General features: G+C 37.7%; 1 protein-coding gene across 1 annotated transcript in view; it reads left to right on the forward strand.

Moving 5' to 3' along the window:
• Positions 1-15,021, forward strand: part of BAZ1A (bromodomain adjacent to zinc finger domain 1A) — a 105,982-nt gene that overhangs the window by 85,084 nt on the left and 5,877 nt on the right. The window contains exons 22-26 of the mRNA XM_015561312.1: positions 1,479-1,627; positions 9,840-10,087; positions 10,179-10,405; positions 12,385-12,851; positions 14,281-14,423. Of these exons, the coding sequence (XP_015416798.1) occupies positions 1,479-1,627; positions 9,840-10,087; positions 10,179-10,405; positions 12,385-12,851; positions 14,281-14,423 (1,234 nt within the window). The remainder of the gene's footprint in view (positions 1-1,478; positions 1,628-9,839; positions 10,088-10,178; positions 10,406-12,384; positions 12,852-14,280; positions 14,424-15,021) is intronic.

Raw genomic sequence — 15,021 nt, forward strand, 5'->3', positions numbered from 1 at the left:
CCGGAACTGGAGTTCAGAGCCGCCAGGGGCTTGTGACTCCCTCCTGATTCAAAAAGACAGCCGCATCCTCAGTTGCCAGCCCTTGCAGCATGCACCTCCGCACCTCTGCACTTCCACACCTCCTCTGAGTCTCAGTGTGCTTTTCTCTTTCCTTCTAGTTGTAGAATTTCCCCTCAGCCAGCCTTCCTGTGGTTCTGGATGATGTCCGTTTTGTCTTTTGGTTGTATTTTTGAATTTGTTGTGGGAGGCAGCAATTTCCAGTGTTTACCTATGCCGCCATCTTGGTTTTGGTCCCTGCTTTAAGGAGTTTATTGTGTAGAAGGAAATAATAGAAAGGCATTAAGCTAGTAATTCTGGAACAGGGTGAAGTAAATACTCAGTGCAAATATAGTTCATAGGCGGGCTCTTTGTCTTGGTAAAACATGGAAAGCAGCAAAGAAAATGCTAGAAGAAGTAAATCCAAACCTCAGACCTAAATGTGGGAAGAAGTGATTCTGGGAGGGAAGACAGTAAACCAAAGACTTCACGTGTATGGGTTTGTCCTTTTAAATGATCATTTTAGCCCTGACCGGTTTGGCTTCATGGATAGAGCGTCGGCCTGTGGACTCAAGGGTCCCAGGTTCCATTTGCTTCAAGGGCATGTACCTTGGTTGCAGGCACATCCCCATTAGGGGGTGTGCAGGAGGCAGCTGATTGATGTTTCTCTCCCATTGATGTTTCTAACTCTGTCTCCCTCTCCCTTCCTTTCTGTAAAAAATCAATAAAAATATATTTTTAAAATTTTTTTTTATAAAATGACCATTTTAGCTGCAGTGTGGAGATTTATTGCAAAGGGCATAAGATTGGAGGCTAATCTTAAGTAGTTAGGAGACAGCTATATAGTCCTACCCAGTAAAAGACGAAGCAAGAGAAATAGAGATAAGCTGCCTGAGATACTTATCCTTTAAGGGTCAACACAGTGTCACCTCTCTAAAGCCTTTTCCCTTTGCCTTGTCTCATCACCTCCCCTCCTCCAAATATTTGCCCTCTAACCCCTTCAATAACGATATATCTTTTAGCTCTTGATTCATGTATATATCTCCCTTTCCTGCTATTTTATTAGAGCTCCTTGAGATTGAGGAAACTTTTTTTTTAATATATTTCTTTAATGATTTCAGAGAGAAAGGAAGAGGGAGAGATAGAGACATCAATGATGAGAGAATCATTGATCTGCTGCCTCCTGCACACACACCCCTACTGGGGATCAAGCCTGCAACCCAGGCATGTGCCCTTGGCCACAATCGAACCTGGAACCCTTCAGTCCGCAGTCCGACACTATCCACTGAGCCCAAATGACTAGGGCAAAACTATTTCTTACACAGGTGTAAGCAAGCATTTGGATGAATGAGAGTACTCAAGTCTCACCTAATAGTGTTTTGTTTTTGTTTTTGTTAATAGTGTTTTTAAGTACCATAAACTCTTCATTGTTTTAATTGTAGACTTTTGGGCATAAAAACAGAAACTCCAAGTACCGTCTCAACAAATGCAAGTACACCGCAGTCAGTGAGCAGCGTGGTTCATTATCTGGCAATGGCACTCTTTCAAATAGAGCAAGGCATTGAGCGGCGTTTTCTCAAAGCTCCACTTGGTAAGTATCTGTTTTTAATTCAAGATACTAGTTATCTTTTAAATGATTTTGAAATTGCCTTTTAATTAATAGAACTTCATTGGCTAACATAATGAAGTTAATTTATTTGAAAAATTTGAGATTGTATTTTCATTTTAATACATGAGTTCTTTCAGATGAGATTTATTTTTAAAATCTTAAAAAAATATGAAATACTATTTTTAAAAATTTATTCTTGGTATTTAATAAATGTCTTTTTAACTATTTCTGTCAATATCTTCTTTTGTGAAACCTTAATCAGAAGTAAGATTACCACAACCTATGATTAACCAGACTCTGAAGAATCAAAGATTGTACATAAATTTTTTGTTAATTTTTAAAAACAGAACTCCAAAGAAGCTACTTAAATTTCCACCATTAAGGGTATGGTTTAATGTGGAACACTAACCTGAACACTATATAAGAAGTGCTAGATCAGAAATACCAAATGTTGCCCAGCCAGTGTGCCTCAGTGGTTGAGCATCAGTCTACCCATGAACCAGGAGGTCACGGTTTGATTCCCGGTCTGGGCACATACCCAGGTTGTGGCCTCAATCCCCAGTTGGGGGCGTGAAGGAGCAGCCAATCAAAGATTCTTTCTCATCATTGATGTTTCTATCTCTCTCCCTCTTCCTTCCTCTCCAAAGTCAAAAAAAATATTTTTTTAAAAAAAGAAAGAGCCTTGACCTGTTTGGCTCAGTGGCTAGAGTGTTGGCCTGTGGACTGAAGGGTCCCGGGTTCGATTCCGGTCAAGGGCATGTACCTTGGTTGCGGGCACATCCCCAAGGAAGGGAGGGAGGGAGTGAGGGAGGGAGGAAGGAAGGAAGGAAGGAAGGAAGGAAGGAAGGAAGGAAGGAAGGCCAAGTGTTAAATGATACATAGATGAGGAAATGTTCTATAATTTATTATTAGAATTATAGAAATAAGAATATCTGGATCATATTTCAGCAATTTACGAAATTAATATGCTTTCAGGGACTAGTAATTAAGGAACATAATCATTGTGTCTTTAGGAAAACATGTTTCAAGTTTCAAATCAATTTTCTGTCATACTCTACTTCCCTGAAATGTTGAATTAACTTACAATTCATCATATCGAGATAGATTTTTTTAAAATATATTATTATTGATTTCAGAGATAAAGGGAGAGAGAGAGAAACATCAGTGATAGAGAATCATTGATTGGCTCTCTCCTGGACACCCCCTACTGGAGATCGAGCCTGCAACCCCGGCATGTGCCCTTGATCGGAATCAAGCCCAGGACCCTTCAGTCCCCAACGCTCTATCCACTAATCCAAACCAGCTAGGGCTCGAATAGCTTATATCTCAATAATCAGTACTAGAAGAAACAATTCTTTAAAACCATCTCTTTTTGGTCTCCTATTGAAAGAACTTGAATAGACTAAAATCTTTTAAAATGTTGTTGATTATTACTTGTTGAGTAGTAAGAACAAAGTTTTATAAACAGATGGTGCTATCAGAGCAATTTCAGAATGTGAATATATTTGTAAAGTGTCTATTTTTAAGTTGAAGAGCTTCTGGCCAGTATCTCATTGTTCTGATGAACTTACTCATATTTTTTATAAATTGATAATTCTACCATGAGCTTAATAACACACTTTCCACATTGAAAGTAACATTTGTAAGAAATAAAATACATACGATCACAGCTCACAAAGATATCAGAGTTTGTATTTACTATATTACTGTTATTTCCCAGTTTTCAGTATTTCTTAATATTTTCTGTCTAAATCAAATTACATGTACAAGGCGTCTCTCTGTATTATTTCTTATAACCACATATTGAAGCTGTAATTAATTCAGTTAAAATTTCAATTAAAAGTTATTTGTAAACTACGTAGCTCTTATAAATGTAAGATGCTACTACTACTCATCAATCCTATGATTCCAAAAGGGGCAAGAGGTAAAATACAATTCTGCTGATTTTTATATTTCTGAAATTTCCATCAGTTAAATTTCATAAGTTCAAGAGGGAAAAAATCAAATTAATTATTTAGTGTATTTGTATTTTCATCAGTACATCTTATTAACTATTTAAACAAAGGAAAAAAATTAACATGAGAAGATGTTGCAACATATCTGGTAGCTACATTAGAGCTATGAAGTTTTTAAATGCTGGTTTGTATATGGGAGTATTAGAACATTCATTTCATCCCAAAAGATATTTTAAAAACCATTTTAATTTGGAATTTTAAAATCCTATGTAATAAAAGCATAGTATGCAAATTGTCCCCTCGAACTGGATTTTGACCAGGGGGCTGGGCTGGCTGGGGGAAGAGAGGAAGTACCAGGCCGGCAGCTGGCACCCACTAGGGACCCTACCAGTGCACGAATTCCATGCACTGGGCCTCTGGTAAGTAAAATTAAAAAGGTCAACTTACCTTACTTATTTTGGTGGTATATGTTGGTCAAAGCCAGATATTGGTTATTTATCATATGGTTGTTACCATTGCTGCCCACTAAAAAGTTAATAGTAAAACTGATGTCTATAGCTCTTTATTTTATGTTTGTCTTTGAGGGGTTTGTTTTGAATGGGACAACAGGAAATGGAGGCAGCAATGGGTTTTAAGATAGCCTGAATATTTGGAACAAGGTAATAAAGACTATCATTCAGGAGGGAAAAGGGGGTTCCACTTTATAAATGTTTGAGTAGAATATAAAAATTTTCCATTCTTGATAATTTTTCAACATAGCAAATTAACTATAGTAGGATTTTCCCAGTTTAGCTTCAGATATTATTTCAGTTTTTTGATATATGTGTGTGTGTGTGTGTGTGTGTGTATTTTAATTGATTTCAGAGAGGAAGGGGAAGCACAGAGGAAGGTCTATCTCTGAGACCTTCAGAGATAGAAACATCAATGATGAGAAAGAATCATTGATTGGCTGTTTCCTGCATGCCCTACACTAGAGATTGACCCCACGCCCCGGGCATGTGCCCTGACTAGGAATCAAACTGTGACCTCCTGGTTCATGGGTCCACCAACGCTCAACCACTGAGCCATGCCAGCCTGGCTATTTCAGTTTCTTAAGGAAGCAAATAAGAAATAAAAATTCTACTTATGTTCTACCTTCCCTAATATGTCCTTTTTACTCTAGGGATTAATCACATGGATAAAACTATGCTTGGGAATATCATCATATTTCAATTATTTTATGTAAGATTTGTGAAAATCATTTAGGTTAATAATTGTATTATTTATAAAATCATGCTTATGGTTAAACCCTTAAGCTATGAAAAATCTTCAAACTATCAATTTGAAATTAGGTCACACAAATTAATAAAGATCAAAAGGAAGATAGAAAAATAAAGAACCAAAAAAAGCTAGAGGAAGATCAATCTAGTTCTTTAACTTTTTAAAGAACTTCGTCTTTTTTAAATAATTATGACTTCACTTCCTGTATTGCTGAATACTGGTTTGCTTATTTAGCTTTTGAAGGAAAACCTTGGTTCTGATTATTTTGGAAGGGAATATCATCTTCCTAACATTTTCCTTTCTACATTTCACACCTTGGCTAATCAAACTCTTCTAAGTTTGTTTATAAAAAGTTAACATTGGTGAATCTTAGCGTACTTAGATATTAGCGAAAAGATTGAAGAGGTATGGATTCCAAGATTTACAGGTTAGGAGTTTTTGTTGTTTGGATTTCCTAGAGTGGCAGTTAACAGTATAAAATCTCTCAGTGTAATAGTAGATCATATGACTCTAACAATATTTTATGTTAGTTAAATACTTTCATTTAGTAATTTCTTGAGGAATGTACCTGTGCTAGCATAATGGAAGATAAAAGAAAAACAAGACATTTCTGCCTGTGAGCATGGTATAATCTGAAGAAGAAGCAAGGCTGAAGATAAACAATTAAGAGGAAAATTGAATCAATTGTATATTACTGTATTTACCCTTGTTTGAATGCTATAGGAAAATATAGACAACCATTTATATTTATTTTATATTTAGAATAGTTGAAAGTAGGTAGGAATCGGTGGGATAAAAATTGGACCTTGAGCTTGTTTAAATTTCTTAAAGCACCTCTTTGATCAAAACCGAGTGTTTCACCAACATTTGAGTTAAAAATAAAAGCCATTCGATAGAATCAAGATGACAGCATAGGTAAATGCCTATTATTACTGCATCCCACAGCCACATCAAACTTACAACTAAAATACAGAACAACTGTCATCCAGAACAGCCAAAAAGCTGGCTGAATGGAAGTCCTACAACTAGAGAGGTAAAGAAGAAAACACACTGAGACTGGTAGAAGGGACGGAAACTCGGAGGCTGGTCCGGCACCTGGGTGTGCCACTTTTTTAATCAGAAAGGAGTTCGCCTCTGTGGAGGCTCCCGGAGGAGTGAGGGGTCCCAGCCCCACCAGACCACCAAGCCAGGGTTCCAGAGCTGGGGAAAGAAGTCCCTATAGGCAGTAAGAACTACGGACTGTAAAAACCAGTGTGGATTGGATCTGAGTAACACACAGGCTACTAGAGACCCCGCTGCTCCTCTTAAAGGGCTGGGTGACCCAGACACGTACAGGGAAAAACTGGACGGTCTGGCATTGGGGCAGGAACTCGGGGTCTTTCTTCCAGATAGAGGTGCTCACAGTGGTCATCGTTCCTGTGCTGAGACCTCCCAGGTGTAAGGCTGACTGGCAGCCATTTCTGTTTGCTCCCTCCTGGTGATTCCCTCAGATCCCCCCCTACCCAATTTACAACCCCACCCAAGCTGAGCACAGCAGCTTTTGCATATGAATGGTCTGTCCTTTCTCAGGCTAAAACTCTGTCAAACAAGCTGCAGCTGGGTCAGGAAGCCCCAAACCTATCAATAAAAGGCCCAAGACCCAGCACCAGAACCAGCATGCCTTGCTTCAGAGCTGGGCCTCAACTGGACACTTCCAAACCTAATACAAAGAGGAGAAATCTGTAGCTCTCTCTGTAGCTCCTGCTGGGTGGCCCCAGGCAGTGGCTAACTTTGCACCTCCCTGGAGACCAAGAGCCGGTGTACCCAGTGGTCAGAGTGAGACCATACCGGGCTACAACTCTTCACATCCATAAGTGACACACTCCAGGGGCAGACTCAGTGAGCACCAAAGCCCCACTGAAGCAAGTCCTGCCCCATAAGGGTTTCTCCTGCACAGCAGCTCTTCCATTGTAGGCACAGCTGGTCCTCATGGCCAATTGGCCTGGAGGTCAATTCCTCCCGGTGATACCAACAACAATCAAGGTTCAACTACAGCAAGACTGTGCACACAGCCCACAAAGGGGTGCACTAAGAGTGTCTACCACCTCAGGTGATTGGGGAGGCTGAGCCACTGGGCCCTATAGGACACCTACGACACAAAGCCACTCTGTCAACTCAAGGAGACTTAAGCAGCTACCCAATACATTGAAACAAACACAGGGAAGCAGCCAAAATGTGGAGACAAAGAAACGTGTCACAAATGAAAGAAATAGAAGAAAGCAAACTACTGGATATAGAGCTCAAAACCACAGTTATAAGGTTACTCAAGAATCTTCTAGAAACCTCCAAGGGACTTAGTGAGACCTTCAAGGATCTTAATGAGAATGCCAAAAAAATGGAAAAGAACCAGTCAGAAATTAAGCACACACTGACTGAAATAAAGAATAATATACAGGGATTCAGCAGTAGACTAGATCCCAAGAATCAAATCAATGATTTGAAATATAAGGAAGCAAAAACCACCCAACCAGAAGAGCAAAAAGAAAAACGATTCCAAAAATATGAAGATAGTGTAAAGAGCCTCTGAGACAACTTCAAGCATACCAACATCCGCTTTATGGGGGTGCCAGAAGAAGAGAAAGAGCAAGATATTGAAAACCACCCTGACTGGTTTGGCTCAGTGGATACAGCGTCGGCCTGCGGACTGAAAGGTCCCAGGTTCGATTCCAGTCAAGGGCATGTACCTTGGTTGCGGGCACATCCCCATTGTGGGGTGTGCAGGAGGCAGCTGATTGATGTTTCTCTCTCATTGATGTTTCTAACTCCCTATCCTTCTCCCTTCCTCTCTGTAAAAATCAATAAAATATATGTATTTTTAAAAAAGATATTGAAAACCTATTTGAAAAAATAATGACAGAAAACTTCCCCTACCTGATGAAAGAAATAGACTTACAAGGAAGCACAGAGAACCCCAAACAAGAGGAATCCAAAGATGACCCCTCCAAGACACATCCTAATTAAAATGCCAAGGGCAAAAGACAAAGAGAGAATCTTAAAAGCCGCAAGAGAAAAACAGTTACCTACAAGGGAGTGCCCATATGACTGTTGGCTGATTTCTCAACAGAAACTATGCAGGCCATAAAGGAGTGGCAAGAAATATTCAAAGTGATGAATAAGAACCTACAACCAAGATTACTCTATCCAGCAAAGCTATCATTTAGAATTGAAGGTCAGAGAAAGAGCTTTACAGACAAGGAAAAACCAAAGGAGTTCTTCACCACCAAACCAGTATTATATGAAATGCTGAAGGGTATTCTTTAAGAAGAGGAAAAAGAAGAAAACAGTAAAGATAAAAAATATGAACAACAGCCGAAACCGGTTTGGCTCAGTACAATTGAATCTAAAAATCAAACGAATAAAAAATCTGATGAACAGAATAAACTGGGGAATGGAATAGAATCAGGGGTATCTATCAACAATTGAATCTAAAAATCAAATGAATAAAAATATCTGATGAACAGAATAAAATGGTGAATGAAATAGAATCAGGGGCATGGAAATGGAACAGACTGACGATTCTCAGAGGGAAAGGGGTGTGGGGGGCGTGGGAGAAGAGATTAGACATTAGATTAGGCATTACCTATGGACACAGACAATAGGGTGCCGAGGGCCTGGGGTGCGGTGGGAATCAGATGGGGTGGAGCAATGAGGGGGGAAAACAAGGGACATCTGTATTAATCTCAACGATAAAGATTACTTTTTAAAAAATACCCTTAAATTAATTAATTAATAATAAAAACCATTCAAATTAATTTTCAAGGATTCAAAATATCTTCATAATTTGTCTTTTTCTTCAGCTCTTCCACATTGGCCTCTGCAAGCTTATTTCTTGCCATTACAAATAACAATGCACTCTGATTTATCCAGAAAGATTTCTTCAAGATCTTTGAATTAACAGTTCTTATTGTTGCCTTCCTTGGAAGTCCCACTCAGGCTAGACTTTTCATGAAGCCTTCTATCAAAAACCAAGATAAATAGAAAGCACATTATGAGCCTGGCCTGTGTGGCTCAGTTGTTGTGTGTCGACCCATGCACCAGGAGGTCCCGGTTCAATTCCCCATTAGGGCACATGCCCAGGTTGTAGGCTCAGTCCCCAGCAGGGGGACATTCATGAGGCATAGGATGGATGATTCTCATCATTGATGTTTCTATCTCTCTGTTTCTCTCTCTAAAAATTAAATTTAAAACCTTTTTTTAAAAGAAAGCACAAAGTGAGAGGGTGGAAATAAGTCAAATGAACTATACTGCATTTTTTCCCACCTTACTAATATTTCTCTTTAGCTTTGTCTGAGGAGCCATTAGAACCATCTACTTTTTTCCTCTCCCATTGAGTGATTAATCTCTTACTTGTAGAAGTTCTGGTTCTTTTTCAGACTGCTTATTTACTCACATTTTCAAATGTTTATTTCTTAAAACATATACAGCTATTTTATATTCTGTTTATTTTTTTTCCAGAGAGGAAGCGAGAGGGAGAGAGAGAGAAACATCAATGATGAAAGAGAATCACTGATCAGCTTCCTCCTGCATGCCTTCCACCTGGGGATTGAGTCCACAACCCGGGCATGTGCCGTGACCAGAATCAAACTGACCTCCTGGCTCATAGGTCGACACTCAACTGCTAAGCCACATAGGCCAGGCTAGCTAATTTTCTAAATTAGATCAAGATTTACTACAAAGATTAGATTGAGAACACATTGCCTAAGTTATTTTTTTAACTGTTGAAATCCCCAACCATTTGATGTACAGATTTAACATAAACAAGATGTGATTCAACAAATATTTTCTTTAACTGATATTTTTGTTTTTAATATTACCATGGTATTTTTATTAGGTATTACAAGAACTGTAAAATTTATCCTGTTTAAACTACCAAGAAAATAGTTCTAGGAGATGTCTAAAATTTGCCTAGAAACTTTAATCACTTTCCATTTTTATTTAAGATGCCAGTGACAGTGGGCGTTCTTATAGAACAGTCCTGGACCGTTGGAGAGAGTCCCTTCTTTCTTCTGCTAGTCTATCCCAAGTCTTTCTTCACCTCTCCACCTTGGATCGAAGTGTGATATGGTCTAAGTCTATACTGAACGCTCGTTGTAAGATCTGCCGAAAGAAAGGTGATGCTGAAAACATGGTACTTTGTGATGGCTGTGATCGGGGTCATCATACTTACTGTGTTCGACCAAAGCTCAAGGTATTTTTTTCTTTTTCTAATTCTCAGATTGTAATTGAAACATTGAGATTTTGAATGACCGATGATTAATGAACATTATGTGACTTTTCAGACTGTGCCTGAAGGAGATTGGTTTTGTCCAGAGTGTCGGCCAAAGCAACGTTCTAGAAGACTTTCCTCTAGACAGAGACCATCCTTGGAAAGTGATGAAGAGATGGAAGACAGTATGGAAGGTGAAGATGATGAAATTGATGGTGACTATGAAGAGGGTCAAAGTGAGGAGGAAGAGTATGAGATAGAACAAGATGAAGATGACTCCCAAGGAGAGGAAGAAATCAGGTAAGTCCTAACATGCAATAAAAATGGAGGATTCATGAGTCCTAACTAGACAATCTCTTTACTGAATCAAGTATAAATGGAGTGGTTGGGGTTCATTTTTTTAAAAAACTAGTATGTAAAGTAATATAGTAGCATGAAGTTACCCTTGCTTTATGTATTATAAACATTCAAATTTTTCCCAAGGAAGTATAGTAGCTTTGTGAACTTTGCCAGATCATAAAATCAAGTATGAGTTCAAGGTTGGACAGGATTTCAATCAGACCCACCTCAAGGGTGATTTTACTTAATTTTATGTTTAAAGTAGCAAACAAACAATCCAGAGGATATTCGTAAGATGAAGATAGATGCAGCTTTCCAATGCCTCTGTACACAAATTTTGGTTGATCTTGGCAGTCTACAGAGAGAGTGAGACTGAGAGAGAGAGATGCCAGAAGCACATTGTATTTGTTTATACTCCTACCACATCAGCACACAGAAACAGTCTATACTACCACATAACCAAGTGTTCTGCAACTTGCAAATTATGCCACCCACACCTAATCAGTGAGTTTAGGGCCGGGTTATTCCTACTATGCCAGCTATGGGGCAGTCTCTCCTTATTTGTCCCTAAAACCTTGCCCCCTTTTTAATATTTGAATCCCATTCATGTGGAATCAGGAAAGTGAATGTGAAACAAGGGCACCTAGAAGTAAAGTACAAAAAGGCCACCATCCAAGGAGATTGTTGAGAGAACTGCCCTATCAGTTTCAGACAAGTTGTTTAAGATTTTATTGATTTTTTTTAGAGAAAAAGGGAGAGAGAGAGAGAGAGAGAGAGAGAGAGGGAGAGAGAGAAACATCCATGTGAGAGAAACACATTGATCAGAGAGGATTCCTGCATGCCCTCCCACAGGGGATCAAATCTGCAACCTGGGTATATGCCCTGACCGGGAATCGAATCCGCCACTTATTGGTGTACAGACTGATGCTCCAACCAAGGGAGCCACACCAGCCAGGGAACAAGTAGTTTTTTGTTTTGTTTGGAGGGGCAGGGGGGATTGTTATTGTTTTTAAATATATTTTTATTGATTTCAGAGAGGAAGGGAGAGGGAGAGAGAGACAGAAACATCAATGATGAGAGACAATCATCGATCCTCCTGCCTGCCCCCCACTGAGGCTCAAGCTGGCAACCCAGGCATGTGCCCTGACCGAGAATTGAACCGTGACCTCCTGATTCATAGGTCGATGCTCAACTAAGCCCCACCAGCCAGGCACAAAGTGTTTTTTAAATAGCTCCAACTAGCAGGAGCCATATTCCCTGTAGCTTACAAGGGTAGTATTGTGTTAAGCATAAAGATGATAAAGAATTTGGAAACTTCTTGGAAATATTTTAGGTAAACTGGAAGTCTGGGTATATGGAAAGATGGATAAATGGAGGCTTAATGGAGTTATTTTATCCTTGTCTACAACTTAAAGACAATTAAAAGATTGAATCTAGTTTTGTATTTTCCAGTAGAATCAGGATGGCAAAGAAATTCTTGATTGGTATTCAGGAACAACAGATTTAAGGCTTACTTTAATGGCAGCTATTGGCCGAAACTGTAGTAATGAAAAGTAATAATACAGAGACAAAAGATTTGCATTTAAAGATTAGTTTATCACTCTATAATCAACATGATTAAGTCTGCTTATTGGTCCTCCTGTAGATTTTATTATAGTTTATCACAATTTAGAATTTGATTTTCATGATGATATCCTGAAATCACTAAGAAAATAATAAATATTCTCTGCATTACAAAGAAATATATGAAAACACATTTTAGATTTCCATAAAAATTTGTTAACTCCAAGTTTAAAGAATTGAGCATAGGATAAGTCTCATTAATATAGAAAAGTAATATGTAGAACTTATTGGCTGAATACTAGAACCAGGGGAATAGAAGTAATTGTACATTCATCATTGCTCTATATAATAATTGTATTTTCTAACAATATTTATAGCCCACCAAAACGAGGAAGACCACAAGTTAGATTGCCAATTAAAACAAGAGGGAGACTTAACTCTTCTTTTACAAGTCGTGGCCAACAAGATCCTAGAAGGTATACTTCAAGAAGTCAGCAGAGTACACCCAAAACATCTGTTTCTTCTAAAACTACTAGTAGAAGCCTAAGGAAGATAAAGTCTGCTCCTCCTACAGAAACTAAATCTTTAAGAATTGCCAGTCGTTCTACTCGCCAGAGTCATGGTCCATTGCAAGCAGATGTATTTGTGGAACTACTTAGTCCTCGTAGGAAACGTAGAGGCAGGACAAGTGCTAATAGTACACCAGAAAATAGTCCCAACTTGCCTAACTTCAGAGTCATTGCCACAAAGTCAAGTGGACAGTCAAGATCTCTAAATGTTGCTTCAAAACTTTCTCTCCAAGATAGTGAATCCAAGAGAAGAGGCAGGAAAAGACAATCTGCAGGTATGAAGAAGTCTTATTTAAACTATTCTTACCTAAGAAAATTGAATAATTTGGAAAGATTAAATGTTGGGATATTTTGGGTCATTTTTTTAAAGGCTGTCACTAAGATATACAAAGTTTTTAGGGAGCAACCTTCCCTGATGCATAATATTCATTGAAGGGGCAGCTATTTGGAGAAAAAAAGGTAAACTATATCACTAGTATTTCTACTAGTATAGCAGGGTAGTTGTGAGAAATTTGCTAATGGAGAGACTTGGCCAATACTTGAACAGTCTCAGTATACCACATTATGACACATTTCATTCTCTTACACCTTTTTCTCCTTAAAACACTCATACTCATTATCATCTAAACAAGCTGTATTAGGTTATTTGTTAAGGTTCCTATCTGATATACTGAATTTGGGGCATTAGAGAATTGGGGGCAGTACTATTGTTAGAGTGATCACAATCTATCTAATTCTAATCATTGTTTATAGTAATCTTTATCCATATAATCTCTTTATCCATTTATCTATTTAATCTTGCCTTTTTTCTTTAATGTCCGTGGTAATAAAACTTTATTTCCAAAAAATGAATTGAAACAAAAAATGCTATTATCCTTTGAAGAATTATGTAGATAGGTTGTATTGCATCATTTGAACAATGACAGGAGTAAAGAATTTATTGGTGAAAAATGGGTTATAATTAGTCTACATGTTGTCAGGTTTTGGGGGGACGGAGGAAGTATCAGGTAATTTAGCTTTTCTTATCCCTTTATCTGTTTTGCCTTTCCCTGAATCTGAACTTCAAACTAGTAAACCTGAACTGTTTCTATTCAAAAACACTGCTGAAAAAATTTGTGTTGTTATTGATTTGTGAAATCACTATCCTGTTTCTAAGGACAAATAAAGGGGGAATATGTGGATTTACATTTAAGTAGAGAATTTAAACACCTGGATTCATATGTGGACTATACTACTACCCTTTTCTACTAATTCATCTACTTTAGATTTCAATTTAGGTATATACTTAGATTTTATGAGAAAGCATCTTGCTTTAAGAAGATTCTCCATATAAAATTAAGATTTAAAGAGGTCTAGTTTCTAGATCTGAAGAGGTAACTTTCCAATTGATATGTTTTAGGAAATACTGTAGAATTGCTTACTGCTATTTTACTGTAGTTGAAAATATATTTTTAATAAAACGGTAAAAAATCCACAAACTTTATGTTCTAGAATTTTCTTTTGTATTACACTCATTTTTCAATCTGTTCCCAATGAATTTTCAATGCAAATGGAAATTTATCCCAAATGTAAGTTAGTTTAACATCTCAGTATATAATGTCAATTTTGTTTGAATTTAGTTTGTATTTATAGGCCCTGTTTAGCTTGTAGTGATCAAATATTTTTCTTTGTCATCACCTAAAGTTAATTTAATTATTTCTTTAGAATCATCTCCTGTGACACTGAATCGAAGAAGTTCAGGCCGACAGGGAGGAGTTCATGAATTGTCTGCTTTTGAACAACTTGTTGTAGAATTGGTACGGCATGATGACAGCTGGCCTTTTTTGAAACTCGTTTCTAAAATCCAGGTAGTATTTTTAGACTTTATAAAATGTATTCCTGTACATTATTTAGTCTGCATGACAGTTTTGAGATAGTCCAAACACCTTTTAATCACTGCATTTTTTTTAAACACTTGAAAAGTTGGTCTCTATATTTTTTAAAAAAAGGAGTTAGCATAGTCTCCTCAGTCCTTTCTAACTCTGTGACTGATTTTTTTCCTTATTTTTATTTATTGATTTTTAGAGAGAGAGAGAAACATCATTTTTTTGTTCCATATATTTATGTATTCGTTGGTTGATTCTTGTATATGCCCTTACCAGAATCAAACCCACAACCTTGGTGTATCGGAACAATGCTCTAACCAACTGAGCAACTCGGCCAAGGCCCTGTGACTGATGCTAATAAATGATGTCTGTGTTGAAATAACCTCAATGTTTTTTATTCAAGATAATGAATATGAATGAATATGAATAGAGTTAATTCAACTGAGTACCATTGTTGGTATTTCTATTATGTAAAACTGTGGTTCTCAAAATTCAACACACATCAGAATCACCTGGAGGATTTGTTAAAACACAGATTACTGGGCCCTACCCAAAGTTCTTGATTCACTAGGTCTGGGTT

This window comes from Myotis davidii, unplaced genomic scaffold (assembly GCF_000327345.1).
Source record: "Myotis davidii unplaced genomic scaffold, ASM32734v1 scaffold176, whole genome shotgun sequence".
Lineage (NCBI taxonomy): Eukaryota > Metazoa > Chordata > Mammalia > Chiroptera > Vespertilionidae > Myotis > Myotis davidii.